This window comes from Magnolia sinica, chromosome 13, assembly GCF_029962835.1.
Source record: "Magnolia sinica isolate HGM2019 chromosome 13, MsV1, whole genome shotgun sequence".
In the NCBI taxonomy this organism is placed as follows: Eukaryota; Viridiplantae; Streptophyta; class Magnoliopsida; order Magnoliales; family Magnoliaceae; genus Magnolia; species Magnolia sinica.
Genome location: NC_080585.1, coordinates 29019510 through 29036614, shown reverse-complemented (window position 1 = coordinate 29036614; position 17105 = coordinate 29019510). Strand labels below are relative to the sequence as shown.

Sequence of the window (17105 nt, the reverse complement as noted above, 5' to 3'; positions counted from 1 at the left end):
ATTGTATAGTATGCAACCCATTGAGGGGAGAGAAAATTTCTACGTGTTTTGTGAGCTGGTGTGATCGGCAACCGAAGGATGGTGTTTACCAATGGTAGGGCCACAAAAGTTTGAATTCACTTCGCCTGCAACCCATGCAGATAGTCTATGTTGAAGGCATGGGAAAATTCATTACCATCCGTCTCAGTAGTGAAGGCATGGGAAAATTCATTACCATCCGTCTCAGTAGTCCACGTCGTCGCTGATGACTCCTGCTAATAAGATACGCAGATTTCTCTCCCAAGTAGATTACGTGCTACAGAATATGACTTTTAATGTATGTAACTTCTCTACGCCCCCGCAATATGATTTATGTTTTTGATCCACAGTGTCCATCAAATTTTATAGATCATTCTAAGAGCATGAGCCAAAAAAAAATGAGGTACATCCAAATCTCAAGTGGACCTCACCACATAAAGTAGCAGGGATTGAATTACTACAGTTGAAACCTTCCTAGAGTCCACTGAGAGGTATATCTGCCATGCAACTGAAAACACAAACATTAGCTTGATCGGAGGCCTTATATGCCCCCAAGAAATTTTCAATAGGAGCCTTATATGCCCCCAAGAAATTTTCAATATTATTGTCCAATTCCTAGTGTTTCTGTAGTGTGGCCTATTCACTCCCCAAGTGCAGGGTTGTGATGTAGTAATAAACTCGGTAAGACCGAGGTCGAATCCACAGAGACTGATACCTGTACGTTTCCTGAAACTAGGTAGAAATAGAACTAGCCTAAGATGTAATCAAAATCGAATGTAAGTTTAAAGAATAATTGTGGACTAATTATCTAAAACTTAAGTAATTCAGAGGAAGGAAACTAGGGATTCAGAGGATCCACTTGTTGAGATCAGGGAGATCTTATGCCTGCATCAAGGTTTATGGAATTCAAACTGAACTTACTTGATCTGGTTTTCAAGAGATGAAAGGTATATGAATTAGAATGGATTCCATCATCTAACCATGCCCAGGAGACAAAGCAAACAACAAGATTAAACTAATTACCAACCAATCCATAATGCATGAGAGTTAGGAAGGGTACGATCATCCAACCATGCCCAGGAGACGATGGTGAACAACAGGGCTTCCTGACGTCATAAACATCAAAAGGAGGAAGAAATACTCAAAGCCATCGCAGATCTATTGTAATTTCAGTCACAACAAACCATTAAATAAAACTGAAAGTATTCCTTTTAATTGAACTAAAAATCAACGTCAGTAAGGCTAAACAATGGGGCACAAGCAAAGTCTCTCCCATCAGACTACAAGCTTCACCTCTTAGCCCTAGCTAAGAGGTTTAGCCTAACATAATTATGATTGGGCTAAATCTCAAAAAGAAAAGAAAAGAAGAAGAAGAAAACAAAAAAAACTAAAGAGAACAAACAAACTTTCTCTCCCGTGAAGGCTTCCCCTCCTTCAATCCTCAAAACCGAGACTTGTCCAGCCTCTGCTCCCATTCCAGCCCAAACCCAAGCCACCTCCACACGCTGCCACTGTGCAGCAGCAAAGCCTCCTTTCAGCCACGTCCAGCAGGAGAAAAACCACCTGCTGCTTCCCACGGCTCAGTAGCAGCCAACCTAAACCGAGCACAGCTCCCACGTCCAGCCTTCCTCCGTTTTCCTCTCTCTCTTTTTTATAGCACCCTCGTCGGCACCCAATTTACGTCCTCCATGCGGAAGTTTTTCGCATAAGAGATTGTGTTGGAGTCGGAATAGAAGAGCTTTCGCAGCAACTGAGTTCGTCTGCGCAGTAAAAACGCAAAACGACTTGCGTTTGGAGTGTCTTTGCGGCGTGATATCGACCTACCTGACAATTCTGAAAGCTTGGCTAGGGTATTGGCCTCCCTGTGGACACAATGGACGGTATGGATCACTAAAATTATCGATGACCGTGGCCCACTATCGTCCGCAAATCCCGGTTTTCCCGAACGCGCGTAAGGCGTACGCAGAGGCGCTGACGTGTTCGGTGGGCCCCACAGAGGTATTTTCTGAGAAATCCACCCCGTCCATTGGATTCAGGACGAAATTTCGGTCAAAAATGGGTGGTCTTGAATGTCCATTGATGCGGCCCAGAGAAGAAATCACCCCAAAAATCGTTTTGAACGTCGCAGGACCGCCTGTTTGTGGCCTTTGTATCGCGCAGATGTGCATGCATGGGTATAAAATATTAGTAAGGTTTTGTAGTAGTCAAGGCCCTCTACACGATGGACGGTTTGAATTTCCTATTGGGAAAATGTGTGGGGCCCACTAGCGTCCGCAAAACCGTCCGTCCGTCTCGCCGCGTGAAACGGAGTTCCGTTTTTGGGAAGAAGATGCGGGTCAGCGCTGCTGACCCGCTTTAGCTTGTTTGGTGCGGCTCGGGTACGTGTGTACCTCATATACACACATTGTATATACGGGGCCCATTGTGATGTTCTATCAAAATCCAAACCATCCATTTGTTTCCTCATCTTATTTAAACCGCCGAAACCAAAGTTGAGACAGTTCCAGATATCAGGTGGGCCCAGAATCAATGGTTTATGGGCTGATCTGTCAGTTGGGGCACTTCCATAGTGATCCGATGGCTGAAATTTGATATGTACAGCTAATTTATGGCCCTCAGGCCACGTATGAAGTTTCGAACTGATCAGATGGTGGGAACCCTATGATCTTGCATTCTAGCTTATTTCCAGGCCACTTGAACTTCAATTTCTCGGTTTTCTTAGATCTCTGGCGTTGATCTTGGTCCCCTGGGGTCCATCCCATGCTTTGGTGTCATCAGAGTGTTAAATCAATGCTTTAAGCATCCTTTTTCAGTCCATGCTCGTAAATACACTCTGCATCACAAACATGATTAAATCAGGCCGTTAAACAATACTATGTTTGTAAATCCAGGTAACAACTGGGTCTGATATGCAATATTTGACCCTCAACACAACCCCCAACCAGCATTTTGCTAGTCCCGAGCAAAGTATGCGAAAAATAAATTGAGAATTACAGAATAATTTCTACAACTCAAAGAGATTTATGAAAAATAGTTCAGATACTCGAATTCTAAGATTCATGAATGTTGGCATTACTTTTTCCTGAAATCAAGCTCACGGTAAACTTCATAATCAAATTCAACATATTAGTCAATTAATTAGAATAATTCTAAATATTGAATTTCATGGATGTATAGTCCAATCTCGACTTGTCAACATTAAGATTCACCTTGATATTTAAGGATATCATTGGTAACAAATAAGAGAAATCACGATAACCCAACTTGGCTTACACTTATCTTTTTATTCTTTTAATTTTTATTTTTATTTTATTTTTATTTTTTTTATTCAACTGAAATGACGCCAAGAAGAGGGATCAAATCCTCACCTACAGGGAGCAAACCTAAGGTAAAGACGGTACACCCAACTTTTTCACATATCATTCATGGGGAATCGAATCCTCACCTATAGGGAGCAAACCTATGGTAAAGACTGTTCGCCCACTCCTTTTAATTTTCTCAGGCCGGTTCTTTTCATGCTTAGTGATTACCACGTTAATTCTTCAATATCAAACTGAAACCTTAACATGCAAGCGAGATGTGTCTTGCGAATTCATGACTCGATCAATATTTACAAATTCTAATAATGGATTAACAATTCAAACTTAGCTATGAAATTTGATAGATAACTGAATCCAAGAGTCATGAAGTACCAACATCACGCATTTTAAAATTCTAAGTGCCCTAGATGGCCATCAAGATCACTTTGAATTCATCAGAAATCCTGAAAAAATTAAAAATTTTCACAATTTTTGCTCAAAACCAAGAAAACACTGATTAGGAACCTACTCTCCCACCCCCAACCAAAAATCTACATTGTCCTCAATGTAAAAAGAAATAGACATGCAATGCACATGAGACAACGGAAATATAAGAGGAGTGATGGAAAGATAGTACCTGGACGAAAGAATCAAGAAGCTTTCCAAAGATATCTATGTAAGAGCGGGTCAGCACAAGAGAGAAACCAACAAAAGTAAACTAAAATAAAAAATAAAATCATACCTATACCACTTTCGTAGGTGCTCTCGATTGCATTTAGCGTATGCAACAAGCCTTTAAACCCCTAGGTTACCCCTAGTGGACGAGTTGTAGTCTCGTGAGGGTTTGCAGTAATGTTACCCACAAACATTGAACTGACTAATGGAAAAATGACATGAAATGAAGAACTGGGTTGCCTCCTAGGAGCGCTAAGTTTACCGTCTTCAGCCAGACAAATAAAGCAACTACCCTAGTCCTAAGAAAGCAAGGAAAAACTACTGAGTCAAGCCGCAAGGTTCCTCTTTCGGCCAGTATCTTGATAAGTTTCTCAGTAAGTTCCTTAACAGGATCATCCAAAAGTCCTTTTTGCAATAGGCTTGGACGCCTTGGAGCATGACCTTCCATAGAAACTTATGTACCTCATAAGAAATTTTCCGTTGAAGTGCTTGAGGTATCCATAGTATATACGATTCACCTGTGACAGAAGAAGTTTCAACGTTAGTATCCCATAGTGAATCAGAAACTACAGGTAGATAAAGTTTAGAAAACTTCACAAGAAGTAATGTAATCTCAACACATTCCAAAGTGTCAGATTTCGGTTCAATTTTCAGCTCCTCCTCCCCTAATGGTAAACATTCAGGGTCTGTGGAAGAAGGGGCTTCAGAGTAAGGGTTCACTCGGTCAGTAATGACTATCGAGATGTCGTCTTGCAAGGCATTCACTATGTCTCTTATCATGGGATCATTTGAATCTGCAAAGTGTGCCAAACAATCATCAAAAGAGTTGGGACATTCAGCTGAGGGTGACTCATTTTCCACATTAAAGCTTGTGATGATCTGCCCAAGGAATCCATTGTCTTTAAAGATAAATGGAGGTGTGCTCTCTTGCTCCAGCCCTACACAGATGGATTGCAAATCAGTAGGGGAAGCATCGATGTGATCACTTTGTTCATTAAAACTACTCAATCGAGGTGTTAAATTGTCAAACGTGTACAGCTCAGATGATGGCCTCAACTTAGTGGTTTCAATTTCCAAGGTCGTAGCGAGCAACTCGTCCTTCTCCCGAATCACATCATCATTTAATTCAGAGGAGTGGTCCAAACATGTTTCACAAGAGTTAGAAGGGTCGATTGTAAGGGGCTCATCCTCTACCTTAAAATCAGACATGTCAGGTGAGGGGAGTGGCTCATTATGATCGACCACTTCATGTACATCTTGATCATTGACCTGGACCAAACTTGAGATTGATTCTAGGGGACCTTGGGCTGTATATTCATGATCATCATCCCAATAAGCATCATCGTCTAATTCAGTGCAGTGCACATTTGGGGTGAGTTCACTTTCCTCGCCTTCTATTCCCAGATTGGGTTGAGGTTCACGTAAACCAACATCTCCCTCATCATTGAAATCTAGTGTATCCTGTGAGTGAAGTATATCATCATCATTATATTCGAAAGACACCCATGTATCTCCACCATTCTTTTGAACAGTCATTGAGATCGACTCATCGGGGAATTGAACCGTATGCTCATTAATGGAATCCAACTCCTCATTCCAAATTTCAGATTTCTTCAAAAGCAAGTGAGGATCACTTTTCTCGCATTGTATTTTTGGAATGAATTGTGGTTGAGATAACTGAGCCTCCTCTATCTTATCAAGGCGCGAATTAAGCGCTTCCAACGATTTTCTCATTTCCGTGAGATAGGCCAGGCTACGCTAAGCTAAATCCTCTTGGATTGTTTCTGGTTGGATATCAATGGTAGGGTATCCAAGAGGGTAATCATTATAACATATAGTTGGTTCATCTTCCAAATTTTGATGTCTCCCCTGGTAATAGTCATACTGATCATACATGGGAAAATATGATGGTTGATAATAATCCTCGTTTCCATAATTACGATCATATACGGCCCTATTAACAGATGGAACATAACGTTCTAGTTGGTTCTCAATGTCTGTTCTTGATGGAGAAAAATCTTGAGGTATACGTTGAATTCCACAACCCTCAGGCATTCCCCAATATCTCTTATCCATCTCGGCATATGCACGTACCCACGCTTCCATGGTAGAACCCTAACTCTGAGTCTAATTCTAAAAAAAATAGAAGAAAAGATCCTACAGAAGTATGGAAAGTAAGAGGAGGAGAAGTTAGAAAGAAGGTACCAAATGAGAAGCTCCTATGTTAAATCCTGTAAAAGAAAACAATAGAAAGTTAGTTTCTAAAAAGGAAAGTTCCCTAAACCTAGAATTAGAAAGTTTCTAAAATAGAAAATCGAAGCCTAAAAATAAAATAAATGAAAGATGAGTTAGTTTCTAAAATTAGAAAGAATTTCTAAAAAGGGCAATAATTAACCTAGTTTCTAAAAACAAAAGATGAAAGTTTAAAAATAAACTAGTTCCTAAAAATAGAAAAATACTAGAAAATAGAAAATTTTCAAAACTCAAATCCTAATTCTAAAAATAGAAAAAGTAGAGGAATTAGAAAGGGATTACCAGTTTAGAAGTTATTTCAGGATCCTACAAAACAGGAAAACAGGTTAGTTTCTAAAAATAAAATAATAGTTTCTAAAAAATAAAATAAAATAAAAACCTTTAACCTAAAGTTAGTAAAATCCTAATCCTAACCTAATTTTAAAACTAATTAATTTCAGAAAAACGTAACCGTCAGTCCCCGGCAACAGTGCCAAAAACTTGTTCACTCCCCAAGTGCAGGGTTGTGATGTAGTAATAAACTCGGTAAGACTGAGGTCGAATCCACAGAGACTAATACCTGTACGTTTCCTGAAACTAGGTAGAAATAGAACTAGCCTAAGATGTAATCAAAATCGAATGTAAGTTTAAAGAATAATTGTGGACTAATTATCTAAAACTTAAGTAATTCAGAGGAAGGAAACTAGGGATTCAGAGGATCCACTTGTTGAGATCAGGGAGATCTTATGCCTGCATCAAGGTTTATGGAATTCAAACTGAACTTACTTGATCTGGTTTTCAAGAGATGAAAGGTATATGAATTAGAATGGATTCCATCATCTAACCATGCCCAGAAGACAAAGCAAACAACAGGATTAAACTAATTACCAACCAATCCATAATGCATGAGAGTTAGGAAGGGTACGATCATCCAACCATGCCCAGGAGACGATGGTGAACAACAGGGCTTCCTGACGTCATAAACATTAAAAGGAGGAAGAAATACTCAAAGCCATCGCAGATCTATTGTAATTTCAGTCACAACAAACCATTAAATAAAACTGAAAGTATTTTTTTTAATTGAACTAAAAATCAACGTCAGTAAGGCTAAACAATGGGGCACAAGCAAAGTCTCTCCCATCAGACTACAAGCTTCACCTCTTAGCCCTAGCTAAGAGGTTTAGCCTAACATAATTATGATTGGGCTAAATCTTAAAAAGAAAAGAAAAGAAGAAGAAGAAAACAAAAAAACTAAAGAGAACAAACAAACTTTCTCTCCCGTGAAGGCTTCCCCTCCTTCAATCCTCAAAACCGAGACTTGTCCAGCCTCTGCTCCCATTCCAGCCCAAACCCAAGCCACCTCCACACGCTGCCACTGTGCAGCAGCAAAGCCTCCTTTCAGCCACGTCCAGCAGGAGAAAAACCACCTGCTGCTTCCCACGGCTCAGCAGCAGCCAACCTAAACCGAGCATAGCTCCCACGTCCAGCCTTCCTCCGTTTTCCTTCCTTTTCTTACACTTTCTCTCTCTTTTTTATAGCACCCTCGTCGGCACCCAATTTCCGGCCTCCATGCGGAAGTTTTTCGCATAAGAGATTGTGTTGGAGTCGGAATAGAAGAGCTTTCGCAGCAACTGAGTTCGTCTGCGCAGTAAAAGCGCAAAACGACTTGCGTTTGGAGTGTCTTTGCCGCGTGATATCGACCAACCTGACAATTCTGAAAGCTTGGCTAGGGTATTGGCCTCCCTGTGGACACAATGGACGGTATGGATCACTAAAATTATCGATGACCGTGGCCCACTATCGTCCGCAAATCCCGGTTTTCCCGAACGCGCGTAAGGCGTACGCAGAGGCGCTGACGTGTTCGGTGGGCCCCACAGAGGTATTTTCTAGGAAATCCACCCCGTCCATTGGATTCAGGACGAAATTTCAGTCAAGAATGGGTGGTCTTGAACGTCCATTGATGCGGCCCAGAGAAGAAATCACCCCAAAAATCGTTTTGAACGTCGCAGGACCGCCTGTTTGTGGCCTTTGTATCGCGCACATGTGCATACATGGGTGTAAAATATTAGCAAGGTTTTGTAGTAGTCAAGGCCCTCTACACGATGGACGGTTTGGATTTCCTATTGGGAAAATATGTGGGGCCCACTAGCGTCCGCAAAACCGTCCGTCCGTCTCGCCGCGTGAAACGGAGTTCTGTTTTTGGGAAGAAGATGCGGGTCAGCGCTGCTGACCCGCTTTAGCTTGTTTGGTGCGGCTCGGGTGCGTGTGTACCTCATATACACACATTGTATATACGGGGCCCATTGTGATGTTCTATCAAAATCCAAACCATCCATTTGTTTCCTCATCTTATTTAAACCGCCGAAACCAAAGTTGAGACAGTTCCAGATATCAGGTGGGCCCAGAATCAATGGTTTATGGGCTGATCTGTCAGTTGGGGCACTTCCATAGTGATCCGATGGCTGAAATTTGATATGTACGGCTAATTTATGGCCCTCAGGCCACGTATGAAGTTTCGAACTGATCAGATGGTGGGAACCCTATGATCTTGCATTCTAGCTTATTTCCAGGCCACTTGAACTTCAATTTCTCGGTTTTCTTAGATCGCTGGCGTTGATCTTGGTCCCCTGGGGTCCATCCCATGCTTTGGTGTCATCAGAGTGTTAAATCAATGCTTTAAGCATCCTTTTTCAGTCCATGCTCGTAAATACACTCTGCATCACAAACATGATTAAATCAGGCCGTTAAACAATACTATGTTTGTAAATCCAGGTAACAACTGGGTCTGATATGCAATATTTGACCCTCAACATGGCCTGGCCCACTTGAGCCTTGGATCTGCCTTGTTTTTTGTCCTATTTCATAAAATGGTATTTAAAAGAATAAAAAATAAAAAAATAATTGAATGGACCTTGTAGATCTAATATAGACGTCATGATGGGCCAGGAAGTACACTTCCGGTTTTCTTCTCTCCACATTCCATGTGATGCACCACGGGAGCAGATTTGGTGAGACCTGGGCCCACGAAAGATACGGTGCAGCCCTTATCATGGTACCAACCTTGACATGTATATAATGTATCCATCCCATCCATTCATTTTTCTATATCATTTTAGAGCAATATCCAAAAAATGAAGGAGATTCAATTATCAGATGGACCATAACTATAACAAAAAAGGCCTTTAGCTTCAGTTCAAAACCGTGGTTGAAACGGTTAAAAACTGAGGCTAAAGCCTTTAGCTGCCTCGATTTTGCCCCAATTAGCTAAGCTGAGGCTGCAACTCCTGTGGCTAAAGCCTTTAGCCTCAGTTTTAGAAACCAAGGCTAAAAAGGTTTTATAGCCTCGGTTCTTCAATTGAAGCTAAACAAGCATTTCTAGCTTTGGTTGTCTGAAAATGAGGCTAAATCCAAATTTTAACCTCAGTTGCCTTCAACCGAACCTAAATCTATTTGTAATCTCAGTTCTCAACAACTGAAGCTAAAGCCTTTAGCCACAAGGGTTGCGGCCTTGGTTTGGATAACCAAAGCAAAACCGAGGCTAAATTTTAGATTTAACTTCATTTACAAACTGTGGTTGAAAATGTTTAATTTTATTTTTAAATATTTGTTTAAAAACAATCATAAAAATACAATACTAACAAAGCAGTTAACTGTCTATTTAAAATTTTCAAAATACTACAGGCACAAATAAGACTAAGCATAAAAACACAATACCGACAAATAGTTAACCGTCTATTTAAACTAACAAAATAGACACAAATAACACTAAGCAAAGTTCTGCTTCCGGTTGCTTTCCACGCAAGTTTGAAAGCTGCCTTGTGCTGCAGACCTTGAGAGCAGATCAGATAACTGCTCTATAGACATTTTCCCCACTGCAATCTTTGCTAACATTTCCCTCTGCTCATTCCCTGTCAGTCTTTCTAGTGACTGACAAACAAACGTTCCTCACCGTCACACCCATCTGCTTCAATCTTTTTTCTTGTTGCATGCTCAATGTCGTGTTCGACTGCAACCTAAAACAAAAAAGGAAATAATTCAGAAATGAGATCCATCATAGTTATGCAGTTGGAAATAAGTCATACATGGATAAAACCTCTTGTATAGCTAAAGATTTACCTAAAATTCTTCATTGTGAAAGTAACTGATTGGAAACGAAAGATAAACAATCAACACATATAATTTTGCAAATGACTGCACCATCCATCATTGAAAAAGGTCAAGTTTAAATGCTTGAATACTACAGGTACCTGATGAGGGATTCTAATTTACCCTCAGCATATAAATGTTTCAGCTGCAAATGAATTATGTTTTCTTAATAAAACCATCATATAAGGATCCTTATCAAACATTGAAGGAGCTTATGATTTAAGAAACAAATTGACCTGGAGATGAGAAGGATAATCTGTCTCTTCTATCTATTTCTAAGTTGGTAACAACAAATTTCTCTAAAGCTCCTCTATCAAAAAGAAACGAGAATATCTAGAATTTTATACTACTAAAACTGCATCTTTCCTGCAAAGATGTACACATAGCTGTAACCTTACAGATTGTGGGTATCGTTTAAACAAACCCAGTTTAAAGATGCATGATCCACAGATAGAACCAGATACCGTATGTTTCTACCCGAATTATGATACAGTTCTTATCTGCAGAGATAGCTCTTAAAATTGCAAAAAAAAAAAAACCGATTCAATTTACAAGTTGTTCTATGTTGCTCAGCTGGCACTATTTACAGTAAATTATATATAACAGACAACTTTAAGATTTTAAAATCCTTTTAGATCTGTAGATCTGCATTAGATGCCAAAACCAAAAAAAAAAAAATTAAAAAAATTACAAGTATTATGTGTTGATGGTTGCAGAGCAAAGGTGGGATTGCATTGAGATAAATCCAACAAAGATAATATGGTATTGGATATGGGAAGTAGCTTCAAGTGTCATCTAATCATAACTTGCTTTTGAGTGCTTGTCACTTACCACATCAACCTACATATCAGAAAGCATGGACCCCAATTGCTCGGCAACAAAGTCCTCTGAAACATGAACTTCCTGGTTATAACAAAATAACTCCATTAGAAAAACCTAATTTCAAGATGAGGCATGAGCAAAAATTGAATAGCACTAAAGAAATTGAATAAAGATAAAGAACAACTGATAACATCTGATAAAAGAAAATGCTTTGAAGAATGATTGCATACTGATGCAGAAAATTTTCTAAATTATATCAACAAAATAACACATAAACCTTGACCTCAAAGAAAGAAGAAAAAAATACATAGTAACGCAGAACCAGCTTCATGAATTGGAGGAACTGAAAGGCTAAAAGAAATGGAATTTGACATCATGTGGGGTGATGCCTAACCTTAACTTGGGTGAGCAGTTCGTCAGGTAGAGGACCACCTGAGTAGCAAATGAAATCAAGAAACACATCAACAGCTCCAGGCTCCAGTCCTGTCAGTAGTATCTTCTGAACGAGCTCATCTGTTGCCTTGGAAGTGTCATAGTAACACTGGAAGCCACCCATCAAAACATTCATGACAGCCACAAAGGAAAAGTTTTAGTAAATTTGAGCAGCATATTCATATCCGAACATGGCAGCACAACTTTTATATAAAAGCCAACCCCAAATTGCTGAGAGAGGCTTAGATGATGATTACAATTATGATGATGAAACAACAACAACTACTAGTAGTAAAGGTTCATTAGGTTGCACAAGTAGATTAAATTGCAAACATTCTAGTCAATCAAGAAGGAATGAGAAAAAAAATGGTTTCCTAGCATCCCTATTTTATAGCCCTCAAATTTAAGTTACATTCCTTTCAACTCCAACTTGGAAGAGTAATGCAATGGTAATTGGAACTGAGATCCGCAATATAAATGCTCAGGTAAGTAAACCTCAGCCATTTGCATTTTAATAGAGCAATTAAAGTGGTTGAATTAGACAGTGTGGCCAAATGCACCCTTAAAACTCATTTGAGCAATTGAAGAACTCAATCAACTACTTAATAAATTAGACTAAAAATTAATGCAAGATATTTAAGCATGAAAAACTCAATCCAATGCTGAGATTTGGGTTGGTTCAGACTCTAACCCTTAATTGGTTCTGATTCAGTTTCTAACTTTTGATGAAGAAAAGAGAGAACAAAAAAAAAAAAAAAATCATCAGGTAGAACACTACAAGCTTCCTTGGCCCAAGAATCATATTGGTCCATTCATTAGGCTGCATATATAAGAGAATATTGCGCGCATGTTGAAAATTCCACAATGGAAGATCCCAAGATAGATGAAGCAACTAGGATTGAAATCTAACTAATTGCAACAGATCTGAAATGTACATACAACTTTTTGGAAGAAAAATTCTACAATCGAAGATCCCAAGATAGATAATTAAAGGCCAAATAGAAAGATAATGGAAAGACAAACAAGAAACAATACATTTGGAAAATAAATGAAAGTAAGCGATAATGGAGAGACAAAATAGTTGATGCGTAATTGTACTTCTATAGCATGAATAAAGATAAAATTGATTGAAGAATAACAGAAACTGTCATAGGAAACAAAAATTGCATTTTTTACTTTGAAGTTTCTTCTTCTTCTTCTTCTTCTTCCTTTTAGGGATTACTAGGGAATTTCTATTCAACACAGTTTGTACATGTGGGGCCGTGGTTTAGTTGCCAATCCATAATCGTGTTAAGTTGGCCTCCATTATGGATGGGCCAGACAAAGAATTTCAACACAGATAGCCCACATTCAATGTAAAATCATGATCGGGCTATCAGATCCATGATCTAAATCACCATAAGCCTCACATGTAGAAACTCCATCTGCAACAGAGACGTTCCTTATTATTGATTAACAGAGAACCTCTGCTTACACAGTAATTATAGATCACATCCTGTGTAAAAAAGTGGTCAATTTTAATAACAATTTTAACAAGCGATAGGAGCAGCCTTAAAAGAGAGATGTTTCGTAAATTATACGGTGGATATTATACGTTAAACAGATGTAAAAGAGAGTGACATTCAATAGACAGTGCGTGATGCATATATACATATAAGTTACATATATTACACACACATATATGTATGCATAATATATGTATTGTACATACACACACAAGCTATGATTGGATGTCTTGATAATGGTAAGGTAGTGAAAGATATGTCTTGATAATGCTAAGGTTTAATTTGGACTGATTCCTTGGCCCATTCGCATCTTCCATCATACAGCTGCAATACCCAAGCCATTTGTTAAGAGGGGTACCACTGCGTAGATTCCCTAAGTTGGTCCACTAGTCAGGTGGGCCACGATTAACTGAAACAAAAAGTAGTTGGATTGAGTAAGCTTCGGGAAACCAAATTTTCCAATATTAACGGTGATCAGGTATGGGTAGTTATGGGTATGAGCTAATGCCATTATGAAAAGGAAGAACAAAGATAGGGATTTGAGAGAGGGTAAAAGGAATAGATAAGGATATGTGTGAGTGAATGCAAGTGATAAATTCTCTTTCTTAAAGGTGAAATATAAGAGATACCTTCATCTATATTTAAAGTAGAGTAGGATTTTATAAGGTAGGAAGAATCCTATGATCGAGGAATTTACAGATAACCTTCTAATAAAATATACATATAAAGACAGAGGAGATGATACAGTTGGTGTTTTTTCAAAATTTAATAATGAAAATCTCTTAATTTTGGCATTTTTGACAGCTCATGCCACGTAACTTTATCCTTTAGAGTAATCTTTGCAATCTTCAACACCTCATGTAATGGCCCATGGTTTTGACTGAATCTAAGCCATCGACTAAAAAATGGATCTTTGACTGGCTCATCTTCTCTATCACCCTCTTCCTCCTCCTCTTCTTCTTCTTCTTCTTCTTCCTTGTGGCGACAGTGGGTGAGAGGAGAGCACCTTCTTCAATGAGACATTGAACTCTAGATTGAAATGCTAGAAAGCAGAGATGGGTAATGGGCTGATTTTTAATCTTTATACGCATTTAATGTCTGTTAAAATTACAAAGTTTCACTAGAGCTAGTCTTGGCCAAGTCAACCTTCTTGGAAACTAGGCCCGAGTTTAACACTAACCAGGTAGGCCTGGTTTTCTTAACCCAGTGACTAGGTTTGTGACTGGGCCAAGTCCTTGGTTGACCTGCCTACTTTGCAAGCTACGATCTATAGTGTACATCTTATTTCATGCCCTCAATCGACGTCTCCGGTTGTATGGCATCCCGCAATGACTTCCCATACATCTTTGCATATTCTTCTTTTATATTGTTCAAATCAATCTCCGCTCTTGTAACCATTACCCTTAACAACGTCATGTTGTTTGGTGCCAAGCCTTTCATGGCCTTTTACAACACCTGAGAAATTTCGAGACGAGATTGAACTATTCAGGGTGGTGCATGCATGGTACATGGAACAACGATTTGGGGGAACTGTGCATTGTCTTTGGACCCTGTAATGGACTGGATCTAACTGCACAATAAATATACATTTATCTATTACAACATGTAGGGTGTGATACCTTGGCAAAGTATATACCAGGGTTCTCAGCACATCTTAAGAGAGTAAGAAGTCCGAACTTGAAATTTCCAGATGTTTTTGTCTTTACGGCCTATGAAAGAAGAAACTAACTTGAGAATTGCTAGTAAATGAAGGAAAAATGGCGTGTATTTCAGTAGAATAACATTCATTTTGTTTTAGGAGCAGTGCTCTTAGAGCTCTAAGTTATAGTGCCCCTGGTCACTAGACGGTCCAATCAATCGATCTGAACTGTCCAATAAAGCCCATAACATACTTCTCAGGCTACTACAGAAAAATTCCACTGATGGGATGGATGATCCAATCCATTTATTTGGGCCTATTTTCTATAGCCATCCTTTTCCCAAGCCATGGATGGTATGGCTACTATTGGCTGACAAAAGAGATTCTTTAGAATCGAAATTAATCCAGTATGGTCTCTAATAAATAGACAGATTAAATTGTTGATTGGACCTATTTTTGTGTAAATGATCTTCACTGTCCATATTAAAGAGCATTAATTAAATGGCTAAATATTTGTCAGACTGCTGTGATCCTTGCATGATTGTCCATGATTTGTAGTTGGACCAAATGAACAGTCTAGATAAATAGATTGAACAGCATAAGTGCCCCAATACAATTAAATACAACTAGGAGCATTGTAACACATAGGTGCTCATTTCTCTTGTTTCAGTTTAATGACGATAAAACAGCAGGTCAGCTCTGGTTGGTTAGTATGGATGGGAGAGATAGTTTTGTGATCCAGGGAGAGATAGTTTTGTGATCCAGGGTTCGATCCATATTTATGTTAGCTGGTAGAGCTACAGCAGTGATTCAGAGATACAAAGAGACAATGTTGGGGAAATTATCACTAAAATCTCATTATAGCTAAAATTCAAGAGATTTGAAACAGATCCAAATCACACGATGCAGTACAGATTCTAATATGAAATGAGTTCTTGGTTTTTACGTGTCAAGGCCCCAGTCGGAACAGTAGCCCTAGCTAGGGTTCCATCACTCAGACAAACATCCACCTGAAGGAATAAACAGGCAGAGAGAAACACCCATCGCATATAAGAACAAGAAACGGAAATTTCTTCATCAAAAGAGAGAATCACACAATCTGAACCGATGCCTGATTACGATCTGATCCAATCACGTACAAAAGACGACAGATGGGAAGATGAAAAGGAGAAACAGACGGTAGAGATCAAATCCAGGCATGAAATCGAAATCGAAATCGAAATCGAAATCGAAAACCTAGACACGAGAATAGCAAATCGTTGGTTGAAAGAAACAGAAAAAATCACCTCAACGTTTCGATTTCCACGGCCATCGAAGATCTGCCTAGCTTTAACAACATTTATCGCCGCCATTAGCTCGCTCTCTCTCGCTCTCGCGCTCTCTCTCTCTCGCTCTCAAGCGACCTTGATCGTCGCCATTTGCTCTCTCTCGCTCTCTCTGCAAATGCTCCATGTTGCAAATGAAGTCTGAGATGAACAGGGCATAATGGCCGCTGGTCAGACATCTACCAAAGGAACGCGGTTTGGCGAGTGACGCTGCCACTAGCCAAGTGGCTAGTGGTCGGTGCTCTGTGGGCCCAATCATGATGTATTTATTTTATCCACACCGTCCATTAATTTTTAAAGATCATTTTACTACAATTAATAAAAATGAGGCAAATATAGAATACATGTGGACCACACCACCCGAAAACAATATTGATTGAATGTTCACCATTAAAAACCTCTTGACTAGGCTGTACATACCTGGATGAAGGTAAAAAAGGAAACGTCAGCTTGATCCGAAACTTTCGTGGCCCACAGGAAGTTTTTATTGGTGAGCGTTCAATCAACACTGTGTGGTCCACTTGAGATTGGGATGTATCTCATTGTTGGGCTCATATCATAGTATGTTTTAGAAAAATGTACGAATGGCTTGGATGAAATGATGGGCCCATATAGCACCGACCACTAGCTATTGGATAGTGGCAGGATCCCTAGCTAATCCGTTTCCATATAAGTGGAATAGGTGCGGCCTCGAACTCACCCAACACTGTGCGACCTGGTGTATAGTGTATATCAACACCGTCCATCTGTTTTTCCATATCATTTTACGGCACGAGAACAAATAATAATAAGATAAAATCTCATGTGTACTATACCGTAGGAAGTAACTGAACCTACGCACGGTTAGAAACTTACTAGGGCCCATTGTAATGTTTTTATAGTGTTTATTTTCCATCCAATCCGTTGATAAAATCACACGAACCAGGATGAAGGGAAAACTCAAGTATCAGTTTAATCCGAAACTTTTGTGGCATATAAGAAGTTTTTAATGGTCAATTGTCATTGTTAGAAT

General features: G+C 39.3%; 1 protein-coding gene across 9 annotated transcripts; it reads right to left on the bottom strand.

The window, feature by feature from the left end:
* Window positions 1-9851: 9851 nt before the first annotated feature.
* Window positions 9852-16233, bottom strand: LOC131223396 (uncharacterized). Of its 9 annotated transcripts, XR_009160429.1 has the most exons (6): window positions 16055-16227; window positions 15715-15778; window positions 14749-14838; window positions 11587-11733; window positions 11202-11273; window positions 9852-10237 (listed from the first exon to the last, which is right to left on the bottom strand). XR_009160429.1 is itself a non-coding variant. In XM_058218809.1 (4 exons), exons 1-3 carry the CDS (start codon window positions 16118-16120, stop codon window positions 11211-11213), a joined length of 276 nt encoding a protein of 91 aa, XP_058074792.1. In that variant the 5' UTR covers window positions 16121-16225; the 3' UTR covers window positions 9852-10230; window positions 11202-11210. The 9 variants fall into 9 exon arrangements, 3 of the variants coding, with proteins under 3 accessions (XP_058074792.1, XP_058074791.1, XP_058074790.1); XR_009160433.1 differs by lacking the exon at window positions 14749-14838 and having other exon boundaries at window positions 9852-10230; window positions 11593-11733; window positions 16055-16229; XR_009160428.1 differs by lacking the exon at window positions 14749-14838 and having other exon boundaries at window positions 15715-15890.
* Window positions 16234-17105: the final 872 nt, after the last annotated feature.

What these genes read in the sequence shown, in the direction of transcription:
- LOC131223396 (XM_058218807.1), bottom strand. Translation starts at nt 16,120, where the DNA reads ATGGCGGCGATAAATGTTGTTAAAGCTAGGCAGATCTTCGATGGCCGT. An exon ending in GTGGAAATCGAAACGTTGAG is followed by an intron (nt 11,734 to 16,054) that starts GTGATTTTTTCT and finishes GGTGGCTTCCAG; the next exon opens with TGTTACTATGACACTTCCAA. An exon ending in AACTGCTCACCCAAGTTAAG is followed by an intron (nt 10,238 to 11,586) that starts GTTAGGCATCAC and finishes TTTTTGTTTTAG; the next exon opens with GTTGCAGTCGAACACGACAT.